The sequence below is a fragment of the Agelaius tricolor genome, unplaced genomic scaffold (genome assembly GCF_023055355.1).
Source record: "Agelaius tricolor isolate 1412-34295 unplaced genomic scaffold, bAgeTri1.0.p SCAF_19, whole genome shotgun sequence".
In the NCBI taxonomy this organism is placed as follows: domain Eukaryota; kingdom Metazoa; phylum Chordata; class Aves; order Passeriformes; family Icteridae; genus Agelaius; species Agelaius tricolor.
Genome location: NW_027269279.1, coordinates 9,006,824 through 9,032,243, shown reverse-complemented (window position 1 = coordinate 9,032,243; position 25,420 = coordinate 9,006,824). Strand labels below are relative to the sequence as shown.

Here is a 25,420-nt window from a genome sequence, read left to right as displayed (position 1 = left end):
CGTTAAATAATCTGGCACACACAAGGAAAGAAAGAGTTTGCTGGAATCTAGCAAGTGTCCTTCAACAATAACTTAATTCCAGAGTAATAATTTGAAGTATCTTTATTGAAACATTCAGGTAATTATTTAAAGAATGAAGCTCATTCCAACAAAACTACCGATTTAACATTTCCAAGTATAAAAACATTAAAAATTAATCTCTGTGGGGATAACTTTTATCCCAAACAAATTACTGTTATTAACATACTTCATTGCACTAAAGAAACCATGGAGGAAGACTAGTCAATTTAATTGCTTTTGCACTTTAGAAAAAATTGCACTGATTTACATAAATTACCCCAAAATTACCCAAGCAAAGTTAACCTTGTTCATGGCATCCCAGCACTGCAGGCTTCAGAAGCTGAGAGTCAAATCAGGTGCCAGTACAATTCAAAAGCCTCAGATTTGCAGATTATCAAAGTAAGTCCCACTACCACTATTGTCATTATGGTATTAAGGGATACCTGTGGGGGGGGAAAAGGGAGGGAGGAAAAATCCCAAATGGAGCAAACTGCAGTACTTGTATCCATCCAGTTCTAGAGGGAGGGGAGGGTTTGTATCACCATCAGGTTACTTGGGGAAAGCAAGTATTGCCAAAGATGGCTTTTCCACAAGAGACTCTGAAAATTTGCAGTGAAGTGATTAAGATGATTTGGGGGAAGAGTTTTACACTTTGGATTTTGATTTATTCAAAGCTTTGCTTGTGCATTAAGTAGTCCCAAACACTCTGAAGTTGTGCTGTATGTAAATAACCTAAATAATTTCTTTTGACTCTGTACAATTCCTACTATAAGTAAGTTACTGTTATTCAAAAAATAAGTGTCAAAACCATCACAAATGTATTGGTTTTCCAAGCTTTACTACAGCTATCTTTAAAAATACACAACAGAAAGAACTCCAGTTACACTGCATGAACATGTTCAGTATTTGGTGTGTAAATGGCGTGCAAAGGAAAGTAACAGTGCCTTGTGCTCCTTCCCAGGGCAGGGGTAGGAAGCTGGCCAGGCATGCAGAGGCACTATTGCTTTCTAGAAGGCTGAAAATTCACTCACTCAGTCCCATGTGATCAGGGCTGTGGCTGGGGGTGCAGTGGGACAGGAGCAGGAACAAAGGGTGAGGGCCCAGTGCTCCTCAGTGACTCCATCCTCAGGGCACCTGTCCCTCCCCAGGGCCCCCCACCCACCCCACAGCTCTGGGGCAGGCTGTGGGTAAGGGAACAGACGAGAAGCAACACAGAACCTGGGTGACTTCAGGAGAAGTTTTGCAGGAAAGCCTAAACTGAATTTTAAATAGTAAAAAGGTGAACAACTGGCAATTGTTTTTTATAAAGTAGAGTAACATAAGATAATTTTATAATTATTGGGTGCAACTGTATTTTTCATCATGTGCATGGCTGAGTGGTTAGTTAGCAATTTGTCATGCCTGGACTCCTGCAGGAAGGATAACTGCCAAGTGTTTTTACAAACGTTCATGAGCACTCAATAAATGTCACTACAGCTTTGGTGACACCAACATGGAGAGGATTAAAGCAACTGTAACAAGTGTACAATAAGACAAATCTCTGTCCCGGGGGAGGGAATGTATATTTGTGCAAAATCCCAGTGACTAAGTTACAGTAGTTATTACTGTACTGTGTGTGGCACTGCTCACATCTTCAATGCACCGGTACTGGCTGCTCCCTGGGCAGGGGCCTCCTCAGCACAGTCTGAAATCCACACTCTGGATTTTATCTTTGACTTGCTTGCTCCTCTGCCTTGATGCAGTCTGGTGGTGATTGGTCACTGTGAATGTCCTCAGTGTCTGTCTTTGCCTGCACCACCTCCTTCTGCTCCTCTGCTCTTTCCATCTCCAAAGGTCCTTGCTCTTGGCCGGGGGAGAGATTTGGGGATCTCTGGTCCAGCTTGTCCAGGTCATCACAGTGGCTGAGGGAACTCGTCTCACTGAACCCATCAGAGCTTCTCAGAGACCTTTTGAAAGCTTTCTGACCTGTGAAGTGTTTGAAGCATTCAGTACCCATGGAGGCAGCAAATACAAACAGTGGTGTGCACAAGTTCAGTTTCCAAAGGAAGTATTGGAATTTTGTAACAGCAGAGAAGTAGGTTTTGTTTGCCTGCTACTTTGGACCCTGAACACAGACCCAGACAGGTCTGCAAAGTAAGAGCCCCTGTTACTGTATCCTGTGTATGCAGAGACAGAGAAAACAGCTCAAGCCAAGCTGCCTGCTTACAAACTGAAATCATTCCAGGTTAAACAACTGAACTCAAAGTCATAGGCGGGAAGCAACCAGCCCAGAAGGTGAGTTAAAACTGGGTTTCCAGCCAGGCAAATCAGCATTAATTACTAATACAACTATGCAGAGGGTGCCACAGATTGAACAGATCACCTCAGAATGCTTTAGGCCACAAAATGTTTGGTAGCGACAGAAATGCAGCTGCTGAAGTACATGACTACATGTTATTATGCTTTTATTCCAAATAAACTTTTGGCTGGTTTACCTGTTCATTTTTAAAGCTCAATAACCTCATAATATTCTACAGGAAGATTCTAGACTTCCTGGGCAGTTGTCAGTTAATTGGACAACTTCCTATAGTCCCAGGAAGAATATGTGAAGAGAGCTTGGAGCAATGTTCTGTGCCATGGTACATTAAGGTTTTTAAGGTGGTAGAAGATGAGCTCTAGTTCCAGATGTTACAAAAGATGGAAAGTCATGTGGGTCTTCTGTGTCAGGGAAGTTTTAGAAATTAGACACAGAAACTTACCAGGAAGTCTTTGTTTTGCAAGGCTGGAAGTGGGAGTTGGTGGTGGAGTGCTGCCTGTTCCTTGGGCCTTTGATACATACATGGATTCTGTGGATTCTAGAGAGCCTGCAGGTTAAAAACAGTAAGTTGACTAAAACTTCTGAAATGGCAGTATTTGAGTTCAGACTGTCACATGAGGGTGATGCATTTCTGAGAACCCAGGGCTGTGAGTGCTGACCCTTCAGAAGTGAATTGTTTCCCCCACCCTCATTGCACAGCACTGCTACACTCTGTGACATCTGCCCAGCTGCCAGGAAGGGTATCCAGCCATGCAGGGTCAGCATTCCCAGGGAAGGGGCTGTTCTCTGCTCTAAGAACCTGTCACTTGCTGCATCCAGAGTCACAGAGGCCCTGAGCACAGGAGGAAGCTTTCCCTGCAGGGTACAGACACACGGACAGTTCTGGGTGTGCCAGATACTCTGCTGAGCCCAGCAATATTCATTTCTGTGACTGCCACAGTACTACTACAGTGAAAATTTATAATTGCAGGAAGTATTATGTTGGTACATCAGTCTCACTGATGTAAAAGCTTATAGGCAGCTCTTTCTACATCCCCAGACACAAATTACAAATCAGAGTAAATCAGAGCCTTCCACATCACACCATTCCTTTTGCTACAGTTTCCCACACAGCCCAGCTGATGCCAGGCCCCAGCTGGCTTTAACCTGTTCTCCAATTGCTGCACATGCAGTTTAGCACACAGAGCAGCACAGAGCAGGATGGCAGCAGCCAGGGGCCATCCCAGAGCAGGACTCAGGCAGAGACCCTGTTCAGGGGCACAGTGGAATGGGAGAGGCTGCACGTGCACTCATGTGAGGAGCAAGGTGCTAAGGCTGAGCTACCCCCAGCTCATGTATTGATCCCCCCAAATTCCCCCAGGATATGAAGCAGAGGTCACAGGAATGATTCCTTTCATAACTGCCAGTGTCTATCATGGCTTTTTTAACATGATTCAACATGCAACAACAAAATGTGAACTGTACAAGAGAGCAGAAGACTTACTGGGTGTTACAGAAATAGTGCAAAGCATGTTCTTGTACATCCTGAGGGTGGATGATGTCCCTCATGATCAAACAGCACAGGAACTGTGCTGCAGGCTCAGCACAGAACTGAACAGCCCCAGAGCCAGCACGACACAGCTGCAGGTGCCCCGAGCCCTACCTGCTGTCAAATTGAACGTCCTTCCCTTGGGTGAGGCTTGGAAGGGAGAGAACCAGTTGAGCACAGAGCCCACCACAGGGATCTGTCGCAGCAGCCCCTGCAAAGCACAACCCAAGATGGTGAAAGAGCCCCCGGGGATGAGTTACCCCAGGGTCCCACAGGGCTGCTGGGGGGCCTCACCTCTTCCAGCAGTCGTTCTTCATTTGCTTTCTGAAGCTGAAGCTGTGCTTCCTGTATCCCTTTTCTAACAACTTCAGTCATGTTTTCCAAGAGCTAATAAAACCCAGAAATAAGGATATGTATTATTTAGATTCGAAACTGTCTTTTTAGTTCAGGTTTTCAGGATGAAGACGGGGTAGTCAGATATTTTTCTAATTTAAGACAGTATGTGACAATCTCTATTTCATTATGACTATAAATTAAAGAATGTACATGCTGACTGCAGGATTTTTTAACACATAAACCCAGAGAAAAAAATGTAATTTTAAACAGGAATGATACTTTTTTTTTCCACTTAGAAATGAGCCTATGACCCAAATTCTTTGAAAACCTGCTTAGCATACAAATGTTCCTCAGATGAATGTCTGGGAAGAATGTTTATGTTTATAGAGTACATTTTGGTTCCTAGAAACACCCAGGACTTTAATCAGCCTCACAGTAACAAGCTATGTGTCAGCCTAGAGGTTCATGTTGTTTTCCTGCTCTCATGAAGAGCTGCCACTGATCCCTGTGGCAGCCCAGGCCAGCAGCAGCAGGGTTTTATACTGCCAAGGGCAGGCAGCTTACTGGGACAGCTGCAGGGACAAGGAATGAACAAAGCCAAGAAGCTCCATCTTTGTTTGTGTGAGACAAATGCCAATTTCCATATATTGATGTTGGTTTTAACATTGCACAAGGACAGGCACTTCCTCCAACATGCCAAAAATGTGTGTCCCTGTCAGCTAATAAAAGGAAAAAGAGGAAGCTGCTCCTTTTCCCTCAGAGAGAGGCCAGCCAGGAACTGACCCCCCATGGCAGCTCAGGACCCCTGGTAATCCCTGGCTACAGCAGGGAGGGCAGTGGGGTGGAGTTCAGAGTACCAGGAAGAACCTCTGAGTTTCTGGCCCACTCATCCTCAGCTTTGGTCCTGCCTTTCAGTGCCTTTGCTGCATGTCCCAGGGCAGCTGGACTGAGGTGGGCTTTTTGTAAAATCCCCCTTCTTGTACCAACCCTCCTCATCTGAGCAGGGCAAGGGCATTCACAAATGGGTTCTGCTTCCCAGCTTTGGATCAAATGGTGAAGATCCACAGATTTACTGCAGCTGGGCCCAAGGACTGCACCCTTCTGACTTCCACTACACTTTATTCCTCTCTGGAACCTTCAGAATCCGAGAGGCCCCTTCAGTTCCAACCTCTCCACTACAACAGTTAAAAAACTGAAGGTACTCTACAGACAGAACTTTCCTCATGTCACCCTCCAAGCAGCACAGGGAGTCAAGAGTGGGCAGGAAATCACTGCTAGAAAAAAAGTCATTGCTATAATCAACACATTCCCATGAGCAGAAATAGGCAAAGGATTTCTGAAGTTCTATTTATTTTTGAGGTGAGAAAATTAAATGTCCAACACTAGCAGAATGAAGAGACAGATTAATGCTCACTTAGGAATTCTATTTTAGAGAACATTTGGAGAACTCCATTCAGGTAAATGCTTTGACAAATAGAAATTGCATCATCAGCTTTATTACTTCAATAGGTAACTTGTAATTTCTGGGTTTAAGACACCAATTTAAAGTTTTTCACATATTTTAGAGCATAGTCTTATCTTAAAGCCAGTAGAATTGCAATCCCACCACATCCAGCAGTGAAGAGAAACACCAGCTCACAATCAACTTACACCTTCACTTTTGTTTTTTGACAGCTTAAAATCTGAATGATAAAATGAGGCTACTTCAGTACTACTGAATGAAGGTTTTCATTAGAACTACTGCACACAGGACCATGAACACAAATCCAGACATCCTCACAATATCATAATCCATAACTCTCTCTACATAGACACTGATTATTCCTTCCACAGTCATTAAAAAACTCTTGTGGGCAAGCACAACCTTTACTTTCACAATGAACAAAACCATGTCCTGAAGCCAATATGAAAGGGGAGGAAAAAAGGTGTTTCAAAATGTTTTGAGTTATTAATACATACTCTTGAATTTTCTTCAATTTCTCTGCCTGTTGCTGCGATAGTTTCAACCAGCTCTGACACATCCAGATCCTCTGTGACCATGCCAATGTAAACACAATTCTTCTGCCCTCCGAATTCCGGACCTGGGGGCACAGGGAGAGTCAGGGCTTTGTGCTGAACACATCTGCAATCCTGCAAGGGCTGCAGCACCCATGCTTGTAAATCTGGAAATGCCAGTACACACCCCCCTCCAGTACCTAAGGGCAGCATCTGTGTGGGTACAAACTAAGCAGGGCAAGAAAGTTCAGCCCTGGGCGTTTTCAAAGACAGAAAACATCACCTGAGCTAGAAAAGCAGTGGATATTTTATACAGTCAAAGAGTTGTGTGGCAAATACCAGTGTTGAATATGCTTTAGGCTCCTTAACTTTCAGCCATTTACAGATTACTTGGTTCCACAACCGTAGGGCACATAATTTTTGACAGCTGATTAGAAAAAGATCAGAGTTCTGAATAAGCAAATTAATACTTTCAGCTGTCATGTGGCACTGTGTAAATGTGAAAGTGTTGCTAATTATCACAAAAGTCATCTAAAGCTTTTAATTGAGCCACAGAGAGCAGTGAAGCCATCAGTGCCAGTTTGGAATGAGATCTGCTTTCCACTAGATCAGCAGATTTGAGAAGGCTCCATCTCCACCCAGGAATGCTGCAGCTTTTGTTGTTTCTGGCAAGGAACCCTTCTTGGTCTAGTTGCCCACACATCAGTTTTCACAAGGATTTCTGAGAGCAGCTCACCTGGTGAGCATTCCTGAACTGAAACACGGGGGAGGAGGGAACAGTTCCAGCTGTTCCTTCTGCAATAATCACATGGGTAGCAGCTCATTCTGCATTACAATGACCTAGCGAATCATTCTAGCACAGCTAGGAGAGAATGACTACGATCTTGAAAAGAAGTTCTTTAAATAGTGCAGTTACCCAAAGAAAAGGTGAGATCTGACTCCAGCTCATTTAACTTTTTCAGAAGTTCTGCATTGATTTTTTCTAGTTCTTTTTCTTGTTTGTCATCATTCTTCTCATCACTGTGATAGTTGTACCTTCAAACCAAGCCAAGAGACAGCAATTTCACTTTACAGCACATACAGAAGGACCTACACATTTAGTACATTTCCACAAATTCCTGTATTTTACAGACAAAAACCTCAGAACATTACATCTCCTACCAGCAAGTTTAGTGGCATTTGTCATCAGGGACTGGGGGTGGGCTGAGCTTGCTGCTGCAAACCCAACACAACAGATTTCTGGTTGCTGTATTGATTACACCTGAACTGATTTGACTACACAGAATCCTTCCCAGAGGGCTGCATCAAATGATCAGAACAGACACCTGGAGGGTTTTTTAAGTCTATTCAGCATATCAATGAGTGCCATTATAGATAAAAATAGAAGTTATGCTTGGCTAAAGACAGTGGAATGCACTTGCTCATTCCATATCCCACACACACACACACACAGCTTCCAGTGTTACTACTGGTGCTCAAAGCAGCTCTTCAGCTTTTCTTTAAGAAATAATCAAAGAAAATTACTTTATAAAGGCAATTTCCTAAAAAGCACTCGAAAGCTTCAACTGGGTGCAAAGCCAGATAACAATCAGCAAACAAAACATCCAAATGACCACTGAGGAGACCACGTGGTCCTGCCTGCTCAAGCAGACTTTGCAAATACAGCATGAAGAAAATAATTTACCTCACAACACCTAACCCTGGCCAGCCAAGATCTTCAATATACAACAGGCTAACTGTTCTTCTCACTTCTTGCTCAAACTCCTCTCTCAGCTGCAGTGTGCTTGTCAACACCGGAATCTTCATTTTCAAGCAGTCTACCAAGTGATCAATGTCTTGTATTTCAGTTCCTAAAACTGCAGAGCAGAAGTGTTAGTGTCTGGTACGTGTGAGGGACGTGACACAGATGTCTGAATTAAGGATTTGTAAAGGAGCTGCTCTGCAAGTTAATCACAAATATAATTTACAGATAGTATTGAATATCTGGGTCTATGTAAGTGGGTTTTTGGTTCAGTTATCTATGCACTGAGACATCAAAATGAAAGGAAGTAAGGATTTCATAAAAACTAATAAAAAGGATTTTTTCATGTTACAAACTGATAAGGATATGTTACAATACCCTTTTACATTACATCAGTAGCTAGCATTAAAAAAACCCCTCAAACATCCTCTTCCTGTAGCCCAGCTGGACACGAATTAGCTTCCATGGTGGTTAAAACAAAACATCACAGCATCACCAAGTAATTTTACTCTACAATCTGCTGTTCTGTGTACACCAGGGCCTTCTCTCACGAGTGTCAGCTGTTCTACAGCCTAAGCCCCTCACCTCACACAAGCCAACAGGAGATACTGTGCATCCCCTGAGCCCTGCACACTGCTCTGTGCTTCTGCTTTCCAAAACACAGATTTTTTTTTTGTTTTTTAATATCCCCCCTCCATCAGTAGTTATAGAAAACCCTGGAGGCTTAGTAAATAATTATTCCAGCTAAGGAGCTGTGTTTTGAACACAAGCACCATTGCGGTGTTGAAACACCTGTGTAGAAAGGTCAGGCATCTGGTGTTAAGCAGCTGAGAGAAGGAATTTAACTGCTTTTCCTAATGAGTTTAAAAAGTAACCAGGAAGTGTTTCTGTGCAGAGATAGTGAGGAAATGTGGCCCACAACAGCTGGGCTTCCATTAATGCACCCAGTGCTGGGGTGCAGCAAAATGATAAAGCTGAGGTGGTTTGGTTTGTTTGTAAGAAAATCCTCCCCACAGGAGAATATCCTGAGAAGCTTTTGAGCACATCTGCTTTTACCTCAGGAGATTGTTGTACCATTGCACAGCAAAGGGCAGCATTTACAAGGGGCTGGCTGGAGTGAACATTACCTGCAGAGGTCATGAGCGGGCTGAAGCGCACACACGTGCCCTCATCCTCCAGTTCCACCACATCCACCCCGCTGGCAGGAACCAGCTGTGCCAGCTGCTCTCCCAGCTGCAGGGACAAGGCACAGTCAGGGAACGGGGCAGGGATGGCTCCTGCAGGCCCTGCCTCAGCTCAGGAACAACATGGACACAGTTTGCTCTCAAAATCAGTTCTTGCACCAAAATACTTCACCCTGCGGTGAGATAACTGAGTTCAACAGATCCTTAAAATCATGGAAATTTGGGATAAGCTGCAAGTGTTACAAGTCAGAATTTTCTGCAAAATTGCCATGGCCATTAGGTGTGCCATGATTACTGCACAAGGGATCCAAACCAGCCACATGCTCAGCTCTGCCAGCACAGGCTTCTAGAATTAACTACAGAGCTGGAAAAGGCAGCTGTCTGTTCAACAATACACAGACACTGGCAATACAGAATTTGGTTAATTTAAAAGAATTCTGAAGTTTACACATATTCCACAAGATCAAGGGAACAACCAAGAGCTTAAGATTCAGGAATGATTTCACTACTAATTATGTGAAAAATGATCAGAAATGTGAAAGCAACATTGCTTCAGAGCAAATTAATCTTTTAAACAGCCACAAGTTTTGCAAAGGAAATCGGATCAAGAGCATCTTTCAAACCATTCTAACAATGGGTTTATGGCTCCTGATGACCCCCTGAACTACTCCCCTGCCACTCCCCTCCATTCTTACCCACTGATTGAAGGTGTCATAAATGTGCCCTTCATTGCTTATTATGGGGTGTTGAATAGTTGAGGCTTGTGCAGCTTGTGAGGTCTGATCTGAATCCAAAGACACAAGAATCACAGAAGTGGATTTTTATTTACTTAATTAAATAAAAGACAACCTAAAATTTAGATAAAAGACAATTACATTTCCTAGCTAATGTAACACATCTACACCATGTACTGGGCCTAGAGCAGATGAACATGGATGTTTTTGTAAAAATATGTTGAACACAATAAATACTGGAAGTAAACCAGAGTTGAATGTAATAGTTAAAAAAAAAAAAAAAAAACCAAAGCAGTAAAATACTTCTGAGTTTTGAGGTTAAAATGCCCCAATGGAAATACAACCAGTGTTTTCACAAAGCCAAGTCCTGTCACGCAAATATTTAATACCTGTGACAGCATTTCCAGAGCTGTTCCCAATGTGTTCTGCTGCTTTTAAAATTGCAACAGGAACTGTAATCAGTAAACCACAGCAATGTAGTGCTTGCCACAAGCTCTGAAATGTTTGAAAGGAACAAAAGACCTGAACAAACCAAAATCTCTCCCCACCAGTATACTCATACTCAGCCTGCAACTTGTAAGAGACTTCCATCATCTGCTCCCAAGATCAAAATCATATGCAAATCTTCTTACTCAAGAAGGCAGAAAATTACTTGTTATGAAAATTTAAAACACTGCAGCTTGTCTAAAAAAAGAAGCTATCATGTGTATGATTTGTCACAGATTATGACCAGCATTCACAACCTCTTTAAAAGCAAGCTGCATGAGAGAACTGCACTACATCATATTTATCTCAAATTCATTTGGTGAACTTGTAGTTTAAAGTACTGTAGAGAGAGGGGTGTTTTTTAGTTGTTGTTTGGTTTTAAATAAATCACCTACCTCTATTTGAATATTCCTGGAAAAACTTGAAAACCACCACAGGTGAACTCAGTTCATCTTCAACCTTAAAAGAAAAAAAATATTTTCCCCTGCTTTTTTGAAGATTTAACACCATGTACAATTCCTTACACTGCTGAGCAAAGCTTGAGCTCTCTTGAAAATCACCCCAGAATCACTGGGAAACATTCAGAAAGTTCCAGCAGGAAAAGTAAGATTGTAATTGCTCCTGCTTTGGAGAGATGGACTGTGCCACTTCTGGAGACAGTCTGAGGCTATTTCATACTCCTAAAAATGCCAAGATTTATTTGAGTAGGAGGGTAAGTGATACAGTAACTTGAACTCCCAGGGCCAGTAAGCTCTACAGCTTACTCAATAAGCTGACTAAATTTTCTATCCATCAAATATCAACTAAAATTCAGGGGTGAGGGTCAGAGTAAAATAACCAAACCCTGTTGGACAGGACATCTCACAGAAACTGAATTTGGAATGAATACATTAGCTGTGATCTCTAAACCTGTTCCTGGTGTAGAAACCTCAACTGGGATAATTTTTGTGTACAGTATCAGAGGGTTCACAATGTGATTTCAACAGCAGGGTAAGATGCAGCCAGAATAGATTAGAGACACTTAGGGAAACTGCTTTCATAGATGTATTACTGAGCAAAGCCATGTTCTAAGTGGAATTAAATCAAGCTTTGAACACCTCTGGATGCTCTTCTGCACTCCCATGGGTGCACCAGTACAGAGCAACACGATCCAGAGGTCATGCACAGCCAAGCCATGAGCTTTCACTGAACACCAGAACTTAATCAGAAAGATCCCAAGCATCTTCAAAACAATGGTTATGATTAACATAATATTTTTTAATAATTTATTCTAGTCAAAGTTATTCTTATCATAACAGGCAGAAACTAAGATATACAACCAAAGTATTAAAAACAGACTGTACCGAAGTTTTAATGAAATCCAGATTTTTCAAGTTTTCCAGCAGCCTTTGACTCTAGAAGACCAGAGCAGAAGGAGAACAAATGGAGGAGAGAAATAGAGTTTTAGAAGTTAAAAGTTATTCTGAAAAACATTAAACAGTTGCAATTTTTGAGCAAACCCCTCCTAACATGTCAGACTCAACCAGTTTTCATTTGTCAATTTGGAATGCAACAGAAAAGTATTTTCTGGGTTTAGTTAAACACTGACTACAATGTGACCTTTAAGAAATAATATTTTGCATATAAGCACTGCATTTTGTACCTGACATGTTATATTGGACCTTAACTTTTACTAAAGTAAGGACTCCAAACATAGTGCACTTGTACCTCAAGAAATGTTTTGAAGTTGTTTTTACTAAAAGTAATTTACCAGTATTTAAATCAACAAAATGCCAAGTAGGTAAATAAAGTCTCTCTGAAGAGCTTTCAAGCAAAATTAGTTAAGAGAAGTGACAAAAAAGGAAATTATTATGTTACTCCACTGTCTAGGAAGAACAAAGACTTTTTTTGTCATTTATAAAAATATACATACAATCTAATAGTAAAAACACAAAACCTGCCTCAAGCATTATCCTGTGCTTTCATCATGGGTGAAACTCAATGTTACACTACCAACAACTGCAGTATTTTAGTTGAGTCTTCTACAACACATCACAAGAACCAGAAGGATCTGTCAAGAGCTGCCATAAATCCCTGCTGGGCTGTTGCTCACCAGTTGTGAGGCATGTTTTATCCTCTCCACAATGCCATCATGGCCCAGGTACTGCAAGGAGAGCCACAGGGGCAGGGCACGGAGCTTCTCCACGGGCTGGCTCGATGTCAGCCCCGCTGCCAAGGACTGAGGAGGAAAACAAACAAAGCACTGTTAACCTCTCCTCCATGCTGCCACTTTGCCAGCTTTGGAAATTATCATTTAGATGCCTATGAAGAACATGGCAGCACACTGCTCAGAATCAGAATCCCAGGATCTGGAGGATGGCGAGTGAGAATCTGAACATACCAAGGATGGATCCTCGTGTCTGTAGAGGGTCACTGCAGGCACTGCAGGGAGCCCCAGCCAGGAACCCAGAGTCAGAGTCATGCTGTCACATTTTGTAGCAGCCTGAAGTTTATTACAATAAACACAATATAAGCCATATATATTTTGATTAACCTTATATAAGCACATTTTAAAGCTTCTAGACACAGTGAAACATACCAGTACAGAAGAGGAGACATAACCCAAGGCCAAAGTTGCCAGATTCACGCTGGAAAAAAAAGTGGGTTTAGCATATATTAAATATGTATTAAGAGACAGCATTTTAATCTGCAGTTTAAATATTTCATATTGATGTGTAAAGGGAGGTAATTTTTGTTCATATATATTTCATTAACAATGCAGGAGATGTTGCTGCTTGGTATTCCAAGATTGAAAACTCAAAAGTAAAAACCTACTTCATTCTAAAAATTTTCAGTCCAACATTTGGTGAAATCATCACCCAAGGTCATATCCATAATTTAGCATCAATTTGGTATCAGAAATAAATAGTTTGCAAATACAGCTATTCTAAAAAATACCAGGAGAAACTGTCCTTATTTCAGCTTCAAAAAATATAATCTTAGAGCACTGGAGTCTTCATTGACATTGTCCATGTTCTTGGAATTTATTTTTCTTTTGGTTTAATCCCCCTCCCAGTTCTCCTGGCTCTTGCTGAAGCCTTCTTGACCACCTTCACTGAAGTCCTGTTTCATTCTCAAAAACCATTGTGTAATGTCCTCCCTGACTTATAAGGTCTTTTTAGGCCTCCCTGGCCTAGAAGATCTTTGTATTAATATTTCAAGCTCTTCAAAGCAAGGGCAGATAAGATTACCATCTGAATAAAAGTGATCACTAATCTGTGCTGAAATTACCTCTCCAATTAATTCCTCCTGTGTATGTAAATCAATTTCTATCTCACAATAACAAATTATAACCATATAAAATGCTTACTATGACCAACTCAAGTTGGCCCTATGGCTCTGTGTGAGCTGTTAAATTAGATGGTGTCTATGAGTCAGACTTTCCATTGAACACAGTTCCAGAGCAGTAAGTCTGCAGTTCCATACCCTTCCACATGGAGCCACATCTTGTGCTGCTCACAGAGCTCCTTCAGCCGGCCCAGCTTGTCCGTGTGTCCAGCTCCTGGAGTCCCTGGTTGAACAGGGAGAAGGCAGTGACAGAGGATCAGCCTGCACTGAGGCTCTACCAAATCAGGACTCATCTCAGATCACCTTCCAGCTCCCAGGCAAGTAACAGTCACCTCCCTCATTCATACTTAAAGCAAATTTTGTACATGTGTTTAATTAACTAGAAGAAAAATACATTTTTCAAGCTAAAGTTGATAGCACATCCATCAAAAAAATCTGAAGTGTTAATGTAAAACTGATTTTTAACAAGAGATCTGCACTCACTAAAGGAAGTTACAGTCATATTAATACATCAGCTGGCATATGCAGAACTGTAACGGCACAATCCAAATTTGAATTAGTTAAATAAAATCCCCTTTGGACAGATAATTATTGTGTGGTCATTAAGATATTTCTTGATATGCAACCACTGAGCTGTTAAGGAAAATTTTTGGGTTTTTTTATTTTATATGTTTTTTTATTGTATATGTATTCATGAGGTAGCCATGGGTGTTTTGTGATTGTCCACAGCACTTACCAGCATTGGCCACAAGCAACAAAGGCAGTTTTCCAAACTCAACATCATCTTTAATCAGTCTGTCCAACAAAGCAACATCCTGGTATCAGTAAGAAAACAATGTTTGTCAAACACTGAATTGTTTCTGCTGAACTGGGAAAATGCATTAAGATTGAAAATGAACAGCAATCTGAAGTTCTGAAAGGAAACATTCTCAATGTCTTTGGTTTTGGCTTGCACTTTCTTCCTCTCAAAGGCAAAATAATCTGAATAAAGCATTTGTGAAAAATAAAACACAAATACATCGTGTAGTGTGTACTTGTGAAAGTACTCCATCTACTCCTATTCTAGAAATCTTGTATTAAAAAGCACTTAACTTAAAAGACATTAAAATATTTTGCAAATGACAAGACCAAGATACAAACTCCTTTTAGAAAATTTCCATCTATGATTCGCACAGCTTTAACACAGAAGACTTAGAAGTTGAAAAAGTAAATGTCTTAACAGCTTTTCCTAACAGCATACTTGATATTCATTTAGTGAGGCTTAAAAACCAACTAAAGCACAGAAAGAGTTCTTAGGGAAGACAAACTTACCATTTGGTGCTGAGATCCAAACATAGTGTTACAAGGCACACGGCACATGCAGGAAAGGGGCAGCCCTAACTGCAACAGAAACGATGGAATTTCAGCTGAGAAATAAATACTCTTTTCATGTGCTCACTAATACAGAGTGACACAAAAAACAGTGTGACAATAGAAACCTTAATATTACATTATCAAGTAAGTTTTCTGCTAAAACTTATAACAAAATTAATAAGGAAAAGCACAGAACAAATTATGTATGTTTGAGCTCAGGTCTATCTCATATGACCAACAGCTTATGTAAATCACAATGCAACCTAGAAACAATCACTCATTTTTTACAAAGTTAGCAGGCAGGGTGCTTTCAGTGGAAGTATTCAGAAAAGTTTTCTTCCTCCCACTGCATCACTGCTGCAAAACACAGGCTGTAAATAAAAACTCAAAGTGTTTTTCCCAGACAAATGGTTTTATTTTAAATGCATGGTCTACTAGAGCTGAGGTTATGCCCAGTTATGGACTCTGCTTCTTTTGCTGTTCTTTCCACCATAAGGAAAAATAAGTTGCCAAAATACCCAAAGCTCTTCAGGCAATATGAAGGCAGGTAGGTTGAAATTGCAGCTAAACCCCCCTGACTGAGTTTACCTGGTTGCAGAGAGCTTGGCCCAGGCCTGCTCTGGCTGCAGAACTGATGTATATGACAGGCTGCTTAGTGTAGAGCACGTTAAAGCCCTCCAGTGTGTAATCTTCATAGCGGGTGTGAATTACCAGTCGACAGATTTTTAGGAGACCTTCACGATCATCTTCATGATAATAAGCTGATCCATTTTCATACCTGCCAAAAAAGCCAAGTAAATATGAGAGACATAACCAACAGTCAGTTTAAGGACTAAAATAACACTGATCAACAAAAAAGCTTGCCACAGGATAGAGAAGATAATAAAAAACCTTCTATTTTCCCAGGTTAAAGTAGATTAAAAGAAAACTTTTACAAGACAGGCTGAGATTAACAATGAGAGAAGCCTAGTATATATTTTCATTTAGACTCAGAGTAAGAAAGAAAGAAACATCTGTGTTCCTTTAAGATTGCCTTTAGAGAGTTCAAAACCTTGCTTACTAAAAGTGGAGTGTGGGAGGAAACACACAAAAGGCTTAATTTTGGTTTTAATATAGATTTAAATTATGGACTGCTAATTTTAAAGATAATGCAACCTATATTCTTTAGGCTAGGTGAAGGTTGTGTTGAGACCTTCCAAGGATTTCTAAGTATGTGACACAGTGGTTTCTTTAGTTGACATCCTCAGTCAAGTCACATCCATTTTTAAACACTATCACTAGCTTGTCACAGCAGTGATTCCCAGGGACTCACCTGAAAAGCCTGCAGAGCCAGAGGGTAGTGTCAGAAAGGATCCTGGTTGTGAGTTTTCTCAGCCTTTCCCTGTCCAGCACAGATATATAAGCAGCCAAACTATGTCCCAGTAGAGCCATGTGACCCTGCTCACCAACGTTCTGAAGTCTGCAAGCCAGAACAGAGGAACTGCCAATCAAACCCAAGTCATGGGCATTACAGCAATATGGGCTTTAGGGATTTCTAATGCAGCCTGGCAGAATTGGTTGACTTGCAATTTAAATATTTAGCAGAGAGAGTGCAGTAAATCACAGCCACCCTCCTGTACGACACACTAAGCTGCCAGTGCACACAGAGCACCTCACCTGGCCCAGCTGCTGGGTGAAACAGCCAACATGAGCTGGAACTAAGCACCTCATCTGCACTGGGACTGGAGAGTGCATTCATACCCTTCTCTCCTATGCACAGAAAACTCAGGATGCTGACATTACTATTTTTAGAGGCACAGCTTTTCTTTATTAGGGTTTTTTTTTGTTTGGTGGGTTTTTTTAATTGGTTTTGGGTTTTTTTTTTTAAATCTTGAACATATTTTTTGAATGTTAGTTTTCAATAATCCTCTGCAGATCAGTTAGTACTATTTCCATTTTACTGAAAAATGGAAAAAAATTTTATTTCCTTTCATTTTAAAATCTACAGAGATACATGATAAAAATCTATTGGTATTCAAATCTTTAAGACTTCAAACAACTTTCAGGAAGTGGAAGAAATGAGCTGTCACATGAGAAACATTTCCCTTGTATAGCTCCATTTAGCAATTAGTAATGGAAGCTTTGTAATTTTAAGAAAGCCAAGCTTCATGCATTATTCTGCTTCACTATACGATGTAAGGTGCCTTTAAAAAGTTACCTGGTTGCACAATATTTTACACTTTAAAATACATAATATATATACTTATGCATATAAATATATATACTAAAATATATAGAGAAATTATATATACTGAAACACATATAGAACTTAAGTGGATAAGTTCTATAGTGATCAGAATATTAAAAAATCAGGTGTCTTCTACATCCAGTAACTGATATTGGCCTCACCTGTAGGACTGTGAAGTTTCCTCTTCCTCCTCTCCATGCATTAGGTTCTGAACTAACTGGAGTATGCTCACCATATCCTGGCCACTGGGAGGGGAAACAAAACCACGTTAAAGAAACACAGACAGGAAAATCCCAGCATGTAAAAGAGGCCATCTGGGACACTCCACTTTTACTGAATGCTGAGTACAGCAACAGAAATGGTTCATTGGTCTCAGGAAAACTGATCACAAAGATGAGGATGCTGAATCAATTCAAAACCCTACTTGCTTATAGTAGGAGACTCAGAAAAACAATCTACTGATACCTGAAAATTTGGTCTGAGAAACCTGACTTGCCAACATTGAATTCTTACTACGACACAGCCAAGCAAGGCAGTAGCTAAGGATCCACATTTCACTTCACCTGAACCAGCCTCATCTCATAACTCAGCACATCTCTTAAACAATTCCCTACAAATCTCAGGTTGTGGCAGACACAGGCTATCTTAGACTTCTTACATGACATGGTAAAACTGGAAAAGATCCACCCCAACTTTTCTAACTCCAACTAAAATTAACAGTACTGTAAGAACTTACACTGATAGCTGAAATTGCTTTTTATTCATAGAAAAGATAACTCAGTGTCTCCACTCAAAACCAGGGTTAGTTCCTGCACAGCAGATTCTTAAATAGCTCTTGCAATATTTTCTGAAGTGCTAGCCTGAGCTCCTGCAGGATCATCTCCCACAGAGGACACAACCAATTCAAATCTTTATTTTCAGGTGAATTGGTCTTACCTGCCTTATGGACAAGAGCTCTGTTTAATTTCTAAAGACAGCTGTGCTGAAAAGGTGGGAGGTTCCTCGGGTTTGGTTCTTTTTTTCTTTTGTTTTGAGTTTTTTGTTGGTTTTGGTTTTAGGGTTTTTTTACTGTTTTCTACCTTATCAGTCTCAGTTATTTTTTTAATCTGGGTGCTTTAATTCAATAGAAGTTTATGTTTACTTTGAGTCTCAATCACAGCTGTAGGCACCACTGCTTCATCAGATTCCAAGAGTTCAAAATTTCAGTAACTGAGGACAAGTAATCTTTTTTTCTCTTTTCTACATGAGAATGAAAATAGTTGATTATAGTATTCCTTTTTTTCCCCATGGGAGTATGGGAAAAGGTTTATGATGATGCTGAAAAATGTTAAGTTTTCCATTAATGCAAGTTGCTTGGAAGACAAACATGCTATGTGCAGTTTAAGATTTTGAAAAGAGTATATTCTAAAAATTGCTGCTGCTTACCTGCCTTGGAGTGGCCCAGGAATATCCTTCCGTGCATACTTCTTTTCATTTTCCTCCTCCACTTTCCTAAGTTAAAGACACAGAATAAACTCTGTATTTAGCTTGTGTTTGACAATATCAAATATGTAATTGACTTTGACTTGTAGAAATGCAAACTGACACATATCTATTTCACTGACAATAGTTCAGAAATAAGCCAGAAGAGATTGACACAAAAGTTTCATTCAGACTGAATTAAAGAGTTCCCAAGTTGTTGGGGTTTCCAGCTCTTTAACAGAAAGCTTAGAGAAGAATCTCATAGATGCAGGAATCAAAAGTTGCTGGCACTGCAATAATAAAAAAATAAATCCTAACTTTGAAAAACAGACTTGTTTTGGGTATTAGAGAACATGCATATGTATACATTTGCTTTAAAAATCCCAGCATTTGAGAAACAAAGATGATTTGTATAGGTGTAGGCTTCAGAATGACAATGTGACCTTAAACTATAGGAAAATGAGGGGTTTCTCTGCTTAATGCCAGTGACACAAATAATCCTCCCCTTAGCACAAAGGGGAGTTGTTGTTTCTTACTGTACCTCTGATTGTCCTCCAGCATCTTCATTGCTTCGTTCAGATTCTTCCCCATTTCTGCTAGAGTAGGGTCCACCATCTTTTAGGAAAAAGAAAGCAACTTTCAAGAAAAGATCAAAACCCATTTGTCTTACTACAGTCTCTACAATCTAATAAATCCCAGGAGGGGTTAAAACTTCAACATTTGGATCTACAAAGACAAGAAAGTATCCTTTGAGACTGCCCTAGATGAGAAATAAAATAGCATTGTTCCCTAGCAGACTTTTACAACGGTAGTTTTCAAAACAGATGAGAAAACACCCAACCCAGATACCCTTGGCAATCTATTTTTTCCTATTTCTTGTACCTTTAAACCAGTTTTTAATCTTAACTAATTGGAGAAATTCCCTTCATGTAGACAGAAGAGTGAAACTAACCTGCAGCAGGCAGCTAAGACAGGCTGACATGCAGCAATTATCCTCCAGCTGCACAGAACAGGCCAAAAATCCTCATCTCACTGCTGAAATCAGGTAACCCCAGGTATTGCCAGGATGGAAGAGTTTAAAAATCATGGAATTTATTTGCCCTGAACCAATGACAAGCTCAAAGTATTTTCCAAAGAACTGCTCTGGCTGTGATGAAGTCTCTTTCATAAACTTTAACCCAAGAGGCCTGACAGAAGCTTGTGACACTGACACCAGACACCTGGACAGAAGCATTTATCCATTGAAGGATTTGATGCCATTTGAAGCTTCCAGAGAATGTGGAAGGTGTCATCTGGCAGAGCCTGATTTACCTATATTTGAAAAATAAATATACCCCAGTGTGAGGGGAGAAGGAAACACCACTGCTAAGCCCCAGCACAAAATTTAGATGGCAAAATCCCTTGACATACTCAGGTGACCCCAATACAGAGTCCCTGCCTCCCATAACCTCCATAAATTCAACACCAAGCCAGCAGCCACATACCAAAGACTCTGGTGGTTACCCCTGCAGGCTGCTGCTAAGGCTGGGGGGACAGGGGAAGGGACAGGGGCTTAAAGAAAAAAATCCCACAGGCAAATGCATTCACTCAGGCAGATGCACACACAAAAGCAAATTTAATCACAGAAGGTAGTGGGATTCATTTACATGAGGATTTTACACTATTTTCATCCAGAGGATTGATCAAGAAAGGAAAAAAACATTAAGTTGAGAGTTACCATATGTTCAAAGACTATTTTTAACCCAATATTTTGAGATTTAACTCACATTACAGTAAGTGGTAGGTGGCTGAAAGAATCAGTAGCTGGGCATGGGCACAGTGATCAGACCAAGACTGACAATTCTCTATTCTGTGGCTTTGGAAGCAGCCAGTTACAAATGTTTGGGGGAAGAACAAAATAATAGAGCAAGAACTGAGTAATATTTTACCATCAGAAATCCCAGCATTCAGCAATAAATAGGATTTTACACCTCTACACTGACTTGCACAACAACCACTGGGTATGAGGACCACAACCTAATTAAGCACTGAGTGACAAAGCAGTACAAATACAAAAAGTTCCAGACCTCATCACAGATTTAAAAAACCCAACACACACTGCAACCATTCAATACTCAGAAGAAAACAGACATAATCAAAGAAAATATATAAATTTGATCTTTGGCAATATGTTCGTACATTTTGAGTGATTTCCAGAGTTGCACCATGTCAAAGAAACTCTGGAAAGAAGTTCAGGAAAAGAAACAAAAACAGTTTGGTTCTTGCAAGCCATTAAAAGAGTAAATTATCACAATCTACTGATTGTGATTATCTCACATAATTTAATTCAGGCTGCCATAAAACATCATCAATGGCTGGAAGGCAGTTACTTGTTTGAGCCTTCCTTAGCATCACATGCAAACATTCATATCTGTTGTAAATGAGGACTCGAGATGTAGAGACATCATAAAAAGGGCTCTGAGCTGCTTTTGTTTGCAGGTAACAAAATTCACTAGCTGAAATGACATCAGATGTTTAAAACTGCACATCCCTACCCTTGTGACTCATCCTGTCTCACTCACTAATTACACACACATGAAACCCTTCTGCCAATAAGCTGCCAGAATAATGACAGAAAATACACCTTTAAAACTCCTAAGGTACACTAAGCTCTAAAAATTGCTATGAAATCCACAAAGTCTTTGAATTCTGATATGGGCTGAATTTGAAAATTAATCCCTTCTGATTTTTTCCAGTTGCTAAGTGGATATGCAGCAGCTTATTTTCTCCTCTGAATTCTGGAAGGAGAAGAAGCCCACCTTCACCTGCTGAACGTTCTGGATGTTCCTCCTCTGCTCACATTAGCAAGGCCATGGAGCTGGGAAGCAGGAGACTTTCTGCTTCTTTTAGGCAGCAAGAAAAATAGGTGTGGCAAAGTTGCAGCAACAAATCATTAAGTTAAGAAAGGTTTCTGAACACACTTGAATAACAAGAGCAGTAATAAACAGTATTTTTTTCATGGTCTTGAACAGGTTTTGAAAACGACTGAGGGAGGAGTTCTTGAACACTCCCTCCTGAAGCACAGGACAGCAGAGGTGTTGAGGGGTTAAAGGAGCTGCAGGCAGTTTCTGCACCCAGTCCTTCCCCTGGATCACAGGCAGCCTTTGGCCAGGGCAGTTACAAGACACACAAATCCCTCCAAGCTCCAAGAGGCACCAGCCATGACTTTTTCCTGCCGGGGTCCATTCACACCCCAGCACCTCCTGCCTCCTTCAGCCCCTGACACACCTCACTCTGCCTGCTTCACCTTTTATCATTCACAGCCTTCCAATGTGTTCATCCAACTCCCTCAGGTTATCCTGCAACAGCTTTGATTTTAGCCACTTCCCTATTCTGTAACTAATCTGTTACTATTTTATTAAGTACTTTGAACTGTGAACTGTTTATGATTTTACAGGCAGAATGTCACACCTTGGAGTCACTTGGCAACTGGGGAGAGAGGATAAGGGGCCATTCTCCAACTGTGATAAGACTGAAAATTAATTGCAAATTCAAAAGGGAGAATGCTGCTTCTATACCAATGTTTTCCAGTCTTGGTTTTGCATTTCTGGAGGCTGTACTCCTAATGAAATAAAGGGATGAATTTTAAGCAGTTTACATAAACTCATGTTGTGAGAAGCAACTCACAGGTGTAGCTCATTCCCTGTTTCATGGGAGCTCATTTTCCCACTACATTACTGTAACACCTTAAAAGAAGGTTTTACCATAAATAAATAAAACCTCTTCTCAATGGTAAATTAATCTCAAACAATGTCAGTATTCTTCAGCCAAAAGAATATTGTTTTTATTCTCCAGGGTAAGAAAAGTTTAAGATAACAAAAAAAAGCAGACACTTCATGACTGTTTGGCTTGAATGAAAATGGCACTGTGTCATCACAAGGCTTCTGCTTACAGATATTCACTCTTTTAATCTTGATTTATTCCCCTGACATGTGCCAGGACCTTAATGCAGCTCAGCTGCCTGAGTTTTCTGTAAACTTACCAGGATGTTGTGGTAAATAGCACAGTAACAAAAGGCAGGAGCCACAGGCTGAGCAAGAAACCAAAACTGGTTTTTTCATGTTTAGGGAAAATACTGCTGTAGAGATAGCAAGAAGTTACAAGGAAAGAATTTGCACTGTTTTACCATTGACAAAGTCACCTAACTTGAAATTTAAAATCCTTCAGAAGATTGGTCACTTCTATCAAAATCCAAATGGGGAAAAAAATAGAATAGTTCTGTTAAGGCAAACTTCTGAAATCTAACACAGGCTTCCAGAATTATTTTAACAAGTTCAGCCCAACAAAGGATTACTAAATTTCAGATAAAATTAATCATATCACTTATGATACACAATACCTTAAAAAATAATGAAAAAAAAAAAGCTGCTGAAACAAAGTTAATTTGCAAAATCAAACCAAGAGATGTGTGGTGTGCACACCTGTGAGTCAGATTCTGCAATGATTTTCACTGCAGTCCTACTGTGCAATGTTTTCAATTCTCAGGAAGTTTCTCATCTGCTAAAAAAATCTTTTTCCATTTGCAAGACCCTAAAGACTGCAGTCACCCAACGTCACTGCATTACAGCTCATTAGGTGATTGTACCAAAATGATTATGAAAAATACAAAGTTGCAACAAACAAATGTTAATACAAGTTAAAAAGTACTTATCACACCACTGGGCCTGCACAAATACACAGCAAGGAGAGAAACAATGGTTCAAATTAAAGTCTCAATTCTACTATGATAATGCTTAAATAATGTCCATGAGATAAGTGGGCAAACATTCTCTGCAGAAAAATATATCCCAGCTTGGAGGAATTTTAAATATATTTGGGGAGAAGAATTCTGACGTGTCATGCTCAAGACTTGATAAACTGCAAATTGTACAGATTTACCACAATCTTAACCAAAGACTATTCCAGGAGGGCACTTACTGCTAAATATCTAGAAGGCCATAATTGTATTATGGCATTTTATTATACAGAGAACTACAGCTTTTATCACATATGTGCAAAAAAGCTGTGATAAACAAGAGAGGAAGTAAATCAAATGATAACTCTTGACACATATCTATTTGCATATATGGAAAAATTAGGCAATTTTTACAGACTATTACAGACTATTCCTCATGTCAAGAATAATCAAAACATGGACATCTTTTAGGTGTTTCATTCTTACAGTGTGTTTATTGCTTTTTATTATGAACTGGTCAAGCAAAGAGCTTGGTCAGTACTACACTTGCCCTGTACTATTGCACCTTTTTTAATAATCCTGTATTACACCAGGGTTCTCTTTGAGTCCAGTTGATAGACGGCATACTCCAAACTAATCCAATGAAATTTAACTTAATTAAAATTTTTCAGAACAAGCAGGAGTCGCTTCTGCCAGCACTAGTAAAGAACCTAAGCTTTTAAACACTAACAAATACTCTGTAACACTGTATTCTTCAGAAAGCTTGTATTATATCAAACTTTTTTTGCCACGTCAGAAAGATATTGCTGAATCTCCCGACCATTTCACTGGAGCACATCCCATTCAAATTTCTCCGGACCACCCCAAGGATGGCATAAGCCCGAGCATGCAGCATAGAGTAATGACGCCAGGAGGGGCGTGTGCACCCAAAGCCTCAAGCACACCAAGCACAGGGTTACTGCCGGGGCTCGGTGTCCCCACGGCCACCGAGGGCCGGGACAGCTCCGGGAGGGGCAGGAGGACCCCGGGCCCAGCAGGTGCCTCCGGAGCAGCCGCGGGCGCAGGGGCCGAGCGAACGGGCTCGGTCCGGGCACGGCAGAGCCAATATTTGCTTTGTGCACTGCACGGGCAGAAGAGCAAACACAGGGCAGCGAACGCCTCCATGTCAATTCAAAAAAATGGGTAAAATAATAATTTATTTACTAATATTTCCTCTGCTATCCTGCTGAAGGCTAACACTGACAGGAAATAAGCTCCATCTTTTTTTTTTTTTTTAAGAAAGCAGAAAACCCGCTCCTGAAGCATTTCCTGGTAGTTATCCTGCCTAGGTCCGGATCCGGGACACGGATGCCGGTCACACCGGCGGCTGTGGGGGCCGAGGGGGACACGCCCGGGGGCTCCTCTGCTGCCCCAAAGCTCCAGCAGGCAAAGCCGCCTCAGCCCGGGGCAGCGCCGCGCACCGAGACCCGGCCGCCGCCGGCCCGCGCCCCTCCCCGCGGCCCCGGCCCCACCGCACCCGCCGCGGCCGCTGCTCACGGCGCGGCCCCGTCCCCGTCCCCGTCCCCGTCCCTGTCCCTGTCCCTGTCCCCGTCCCCGTTCCGGGCCCGGCGGCGCTGCCCCGCAGACCTTCTCGAGCGAGCCGTCCATGGCCACGGGCCCGGCGCTGCCGCCCCGGCCGCTCCACGCTGGCAGCGCTGACGGGGCCGCGCGGGGCGGGCCGCGCTCGCGCGCTCACCTGGGCAACGGGCCCGCCCCCCGCCGCACGCACCACCGCGCCGCAGCGGCGGGGGGATGCGCGGCGGGCACACTGCGCACGGCGCGGTAGGGCCGGGGCCGGTCCTTCGCGCCTGAGGTCGTTCTCCCCCCACGCCAGCTGGTGGAACAGTCCCGGAGAGAGCCAGGGTCAGTGACAGATCTTGGCGCATGCGCAGGGAGCGCGGTCCGAGGGGCGATGGACGCCGGTTCTGGAAAGGAGCTG

The 25,420-nt window shown here is 41.5% G+C and overlaps 1 protein-coding gene across 2 annotated transcripts; it reads right to left on the bottom strand.

Moving 5' to 3' along the window:
* Window positions 1-84: 84 nt before the first annotated feature.
* Window positions 85-25,340, bottom strand: PDXDC1 (pyridoxal dependent decarboxylase domain containing 1). 2 transcript variants are annotated; one of them, XM_071444180.1, is made up of 23 exons: window positions 25,178-25,340; window positions 19,270-19,343; window positions 18,693-18,758; window positions 17,429-17,512; window positions 16,353-16,499; window positions 15,629-15,818; window positions 14,999-15,067; window positions 14,424-14,502; window positions 13,826-13,910; window positions 12,939-12,987; window positions 12,741-12,842; window positions 12,453-12,578; window positions 11,704-11,754; window positions 10,756-10,819; window positions 9,836-9,924; window positions 9,084-9,189; window positions 7,900-8,071; window positions 7,132-7,250; window positions 6,180-6,301; window positions 4,179-4,271; window positions 3,999-4,095; window positions 2,799-2,903; window positions 85-2,025 (listed from the first exon to the last, which is right to left on the bottom strand). In XM_071444180.1, exons 2-23 carry the CDS (start codon window positions 19,341-19,343, stop codon window positions 1,766-1,768), a joined length of 2,349 nt encoding a protein of 782 aa, XP_071300281.1. In that variant the 5' UTR covers window positions 25,178-25,340; the 3' UTR covers window positions 85-1,765. The 2 variants fall into 2 exon arrangements, with proteins under 2 accessions (XP_071300281.1, XP_071300280.1); XM_071444179.1 differs by having other exon boundaries at window positions 25,069-25,339.
* Between the last annotated feature and the right edge of the window lie 80 nt (window positions 25,341-25,420).

Bases quoted from the DNA above. Each gene is read 5' to 3' on its own strand.
- PDXDC1 (XM_071444179.1), bottom strand. From the start codon at position 25,089: ATGGACGGCTCGCTCGAGAAG. The intron at 18,759-19,269 runs GTACAGTAAGAA...TCTTTAACTTAG, and splicing joins ATGCTGGAGGACAATCAGAG to GAAAGTGGAGGAGGAAAATG. The intron at 9,190-9,835 runs GTAAGAATGGAG...TTGTCCCTGCAG, and splicing joins ATGACACCTTCAATCAGTGG to CTGGGAGAGCAGCTGGCACA.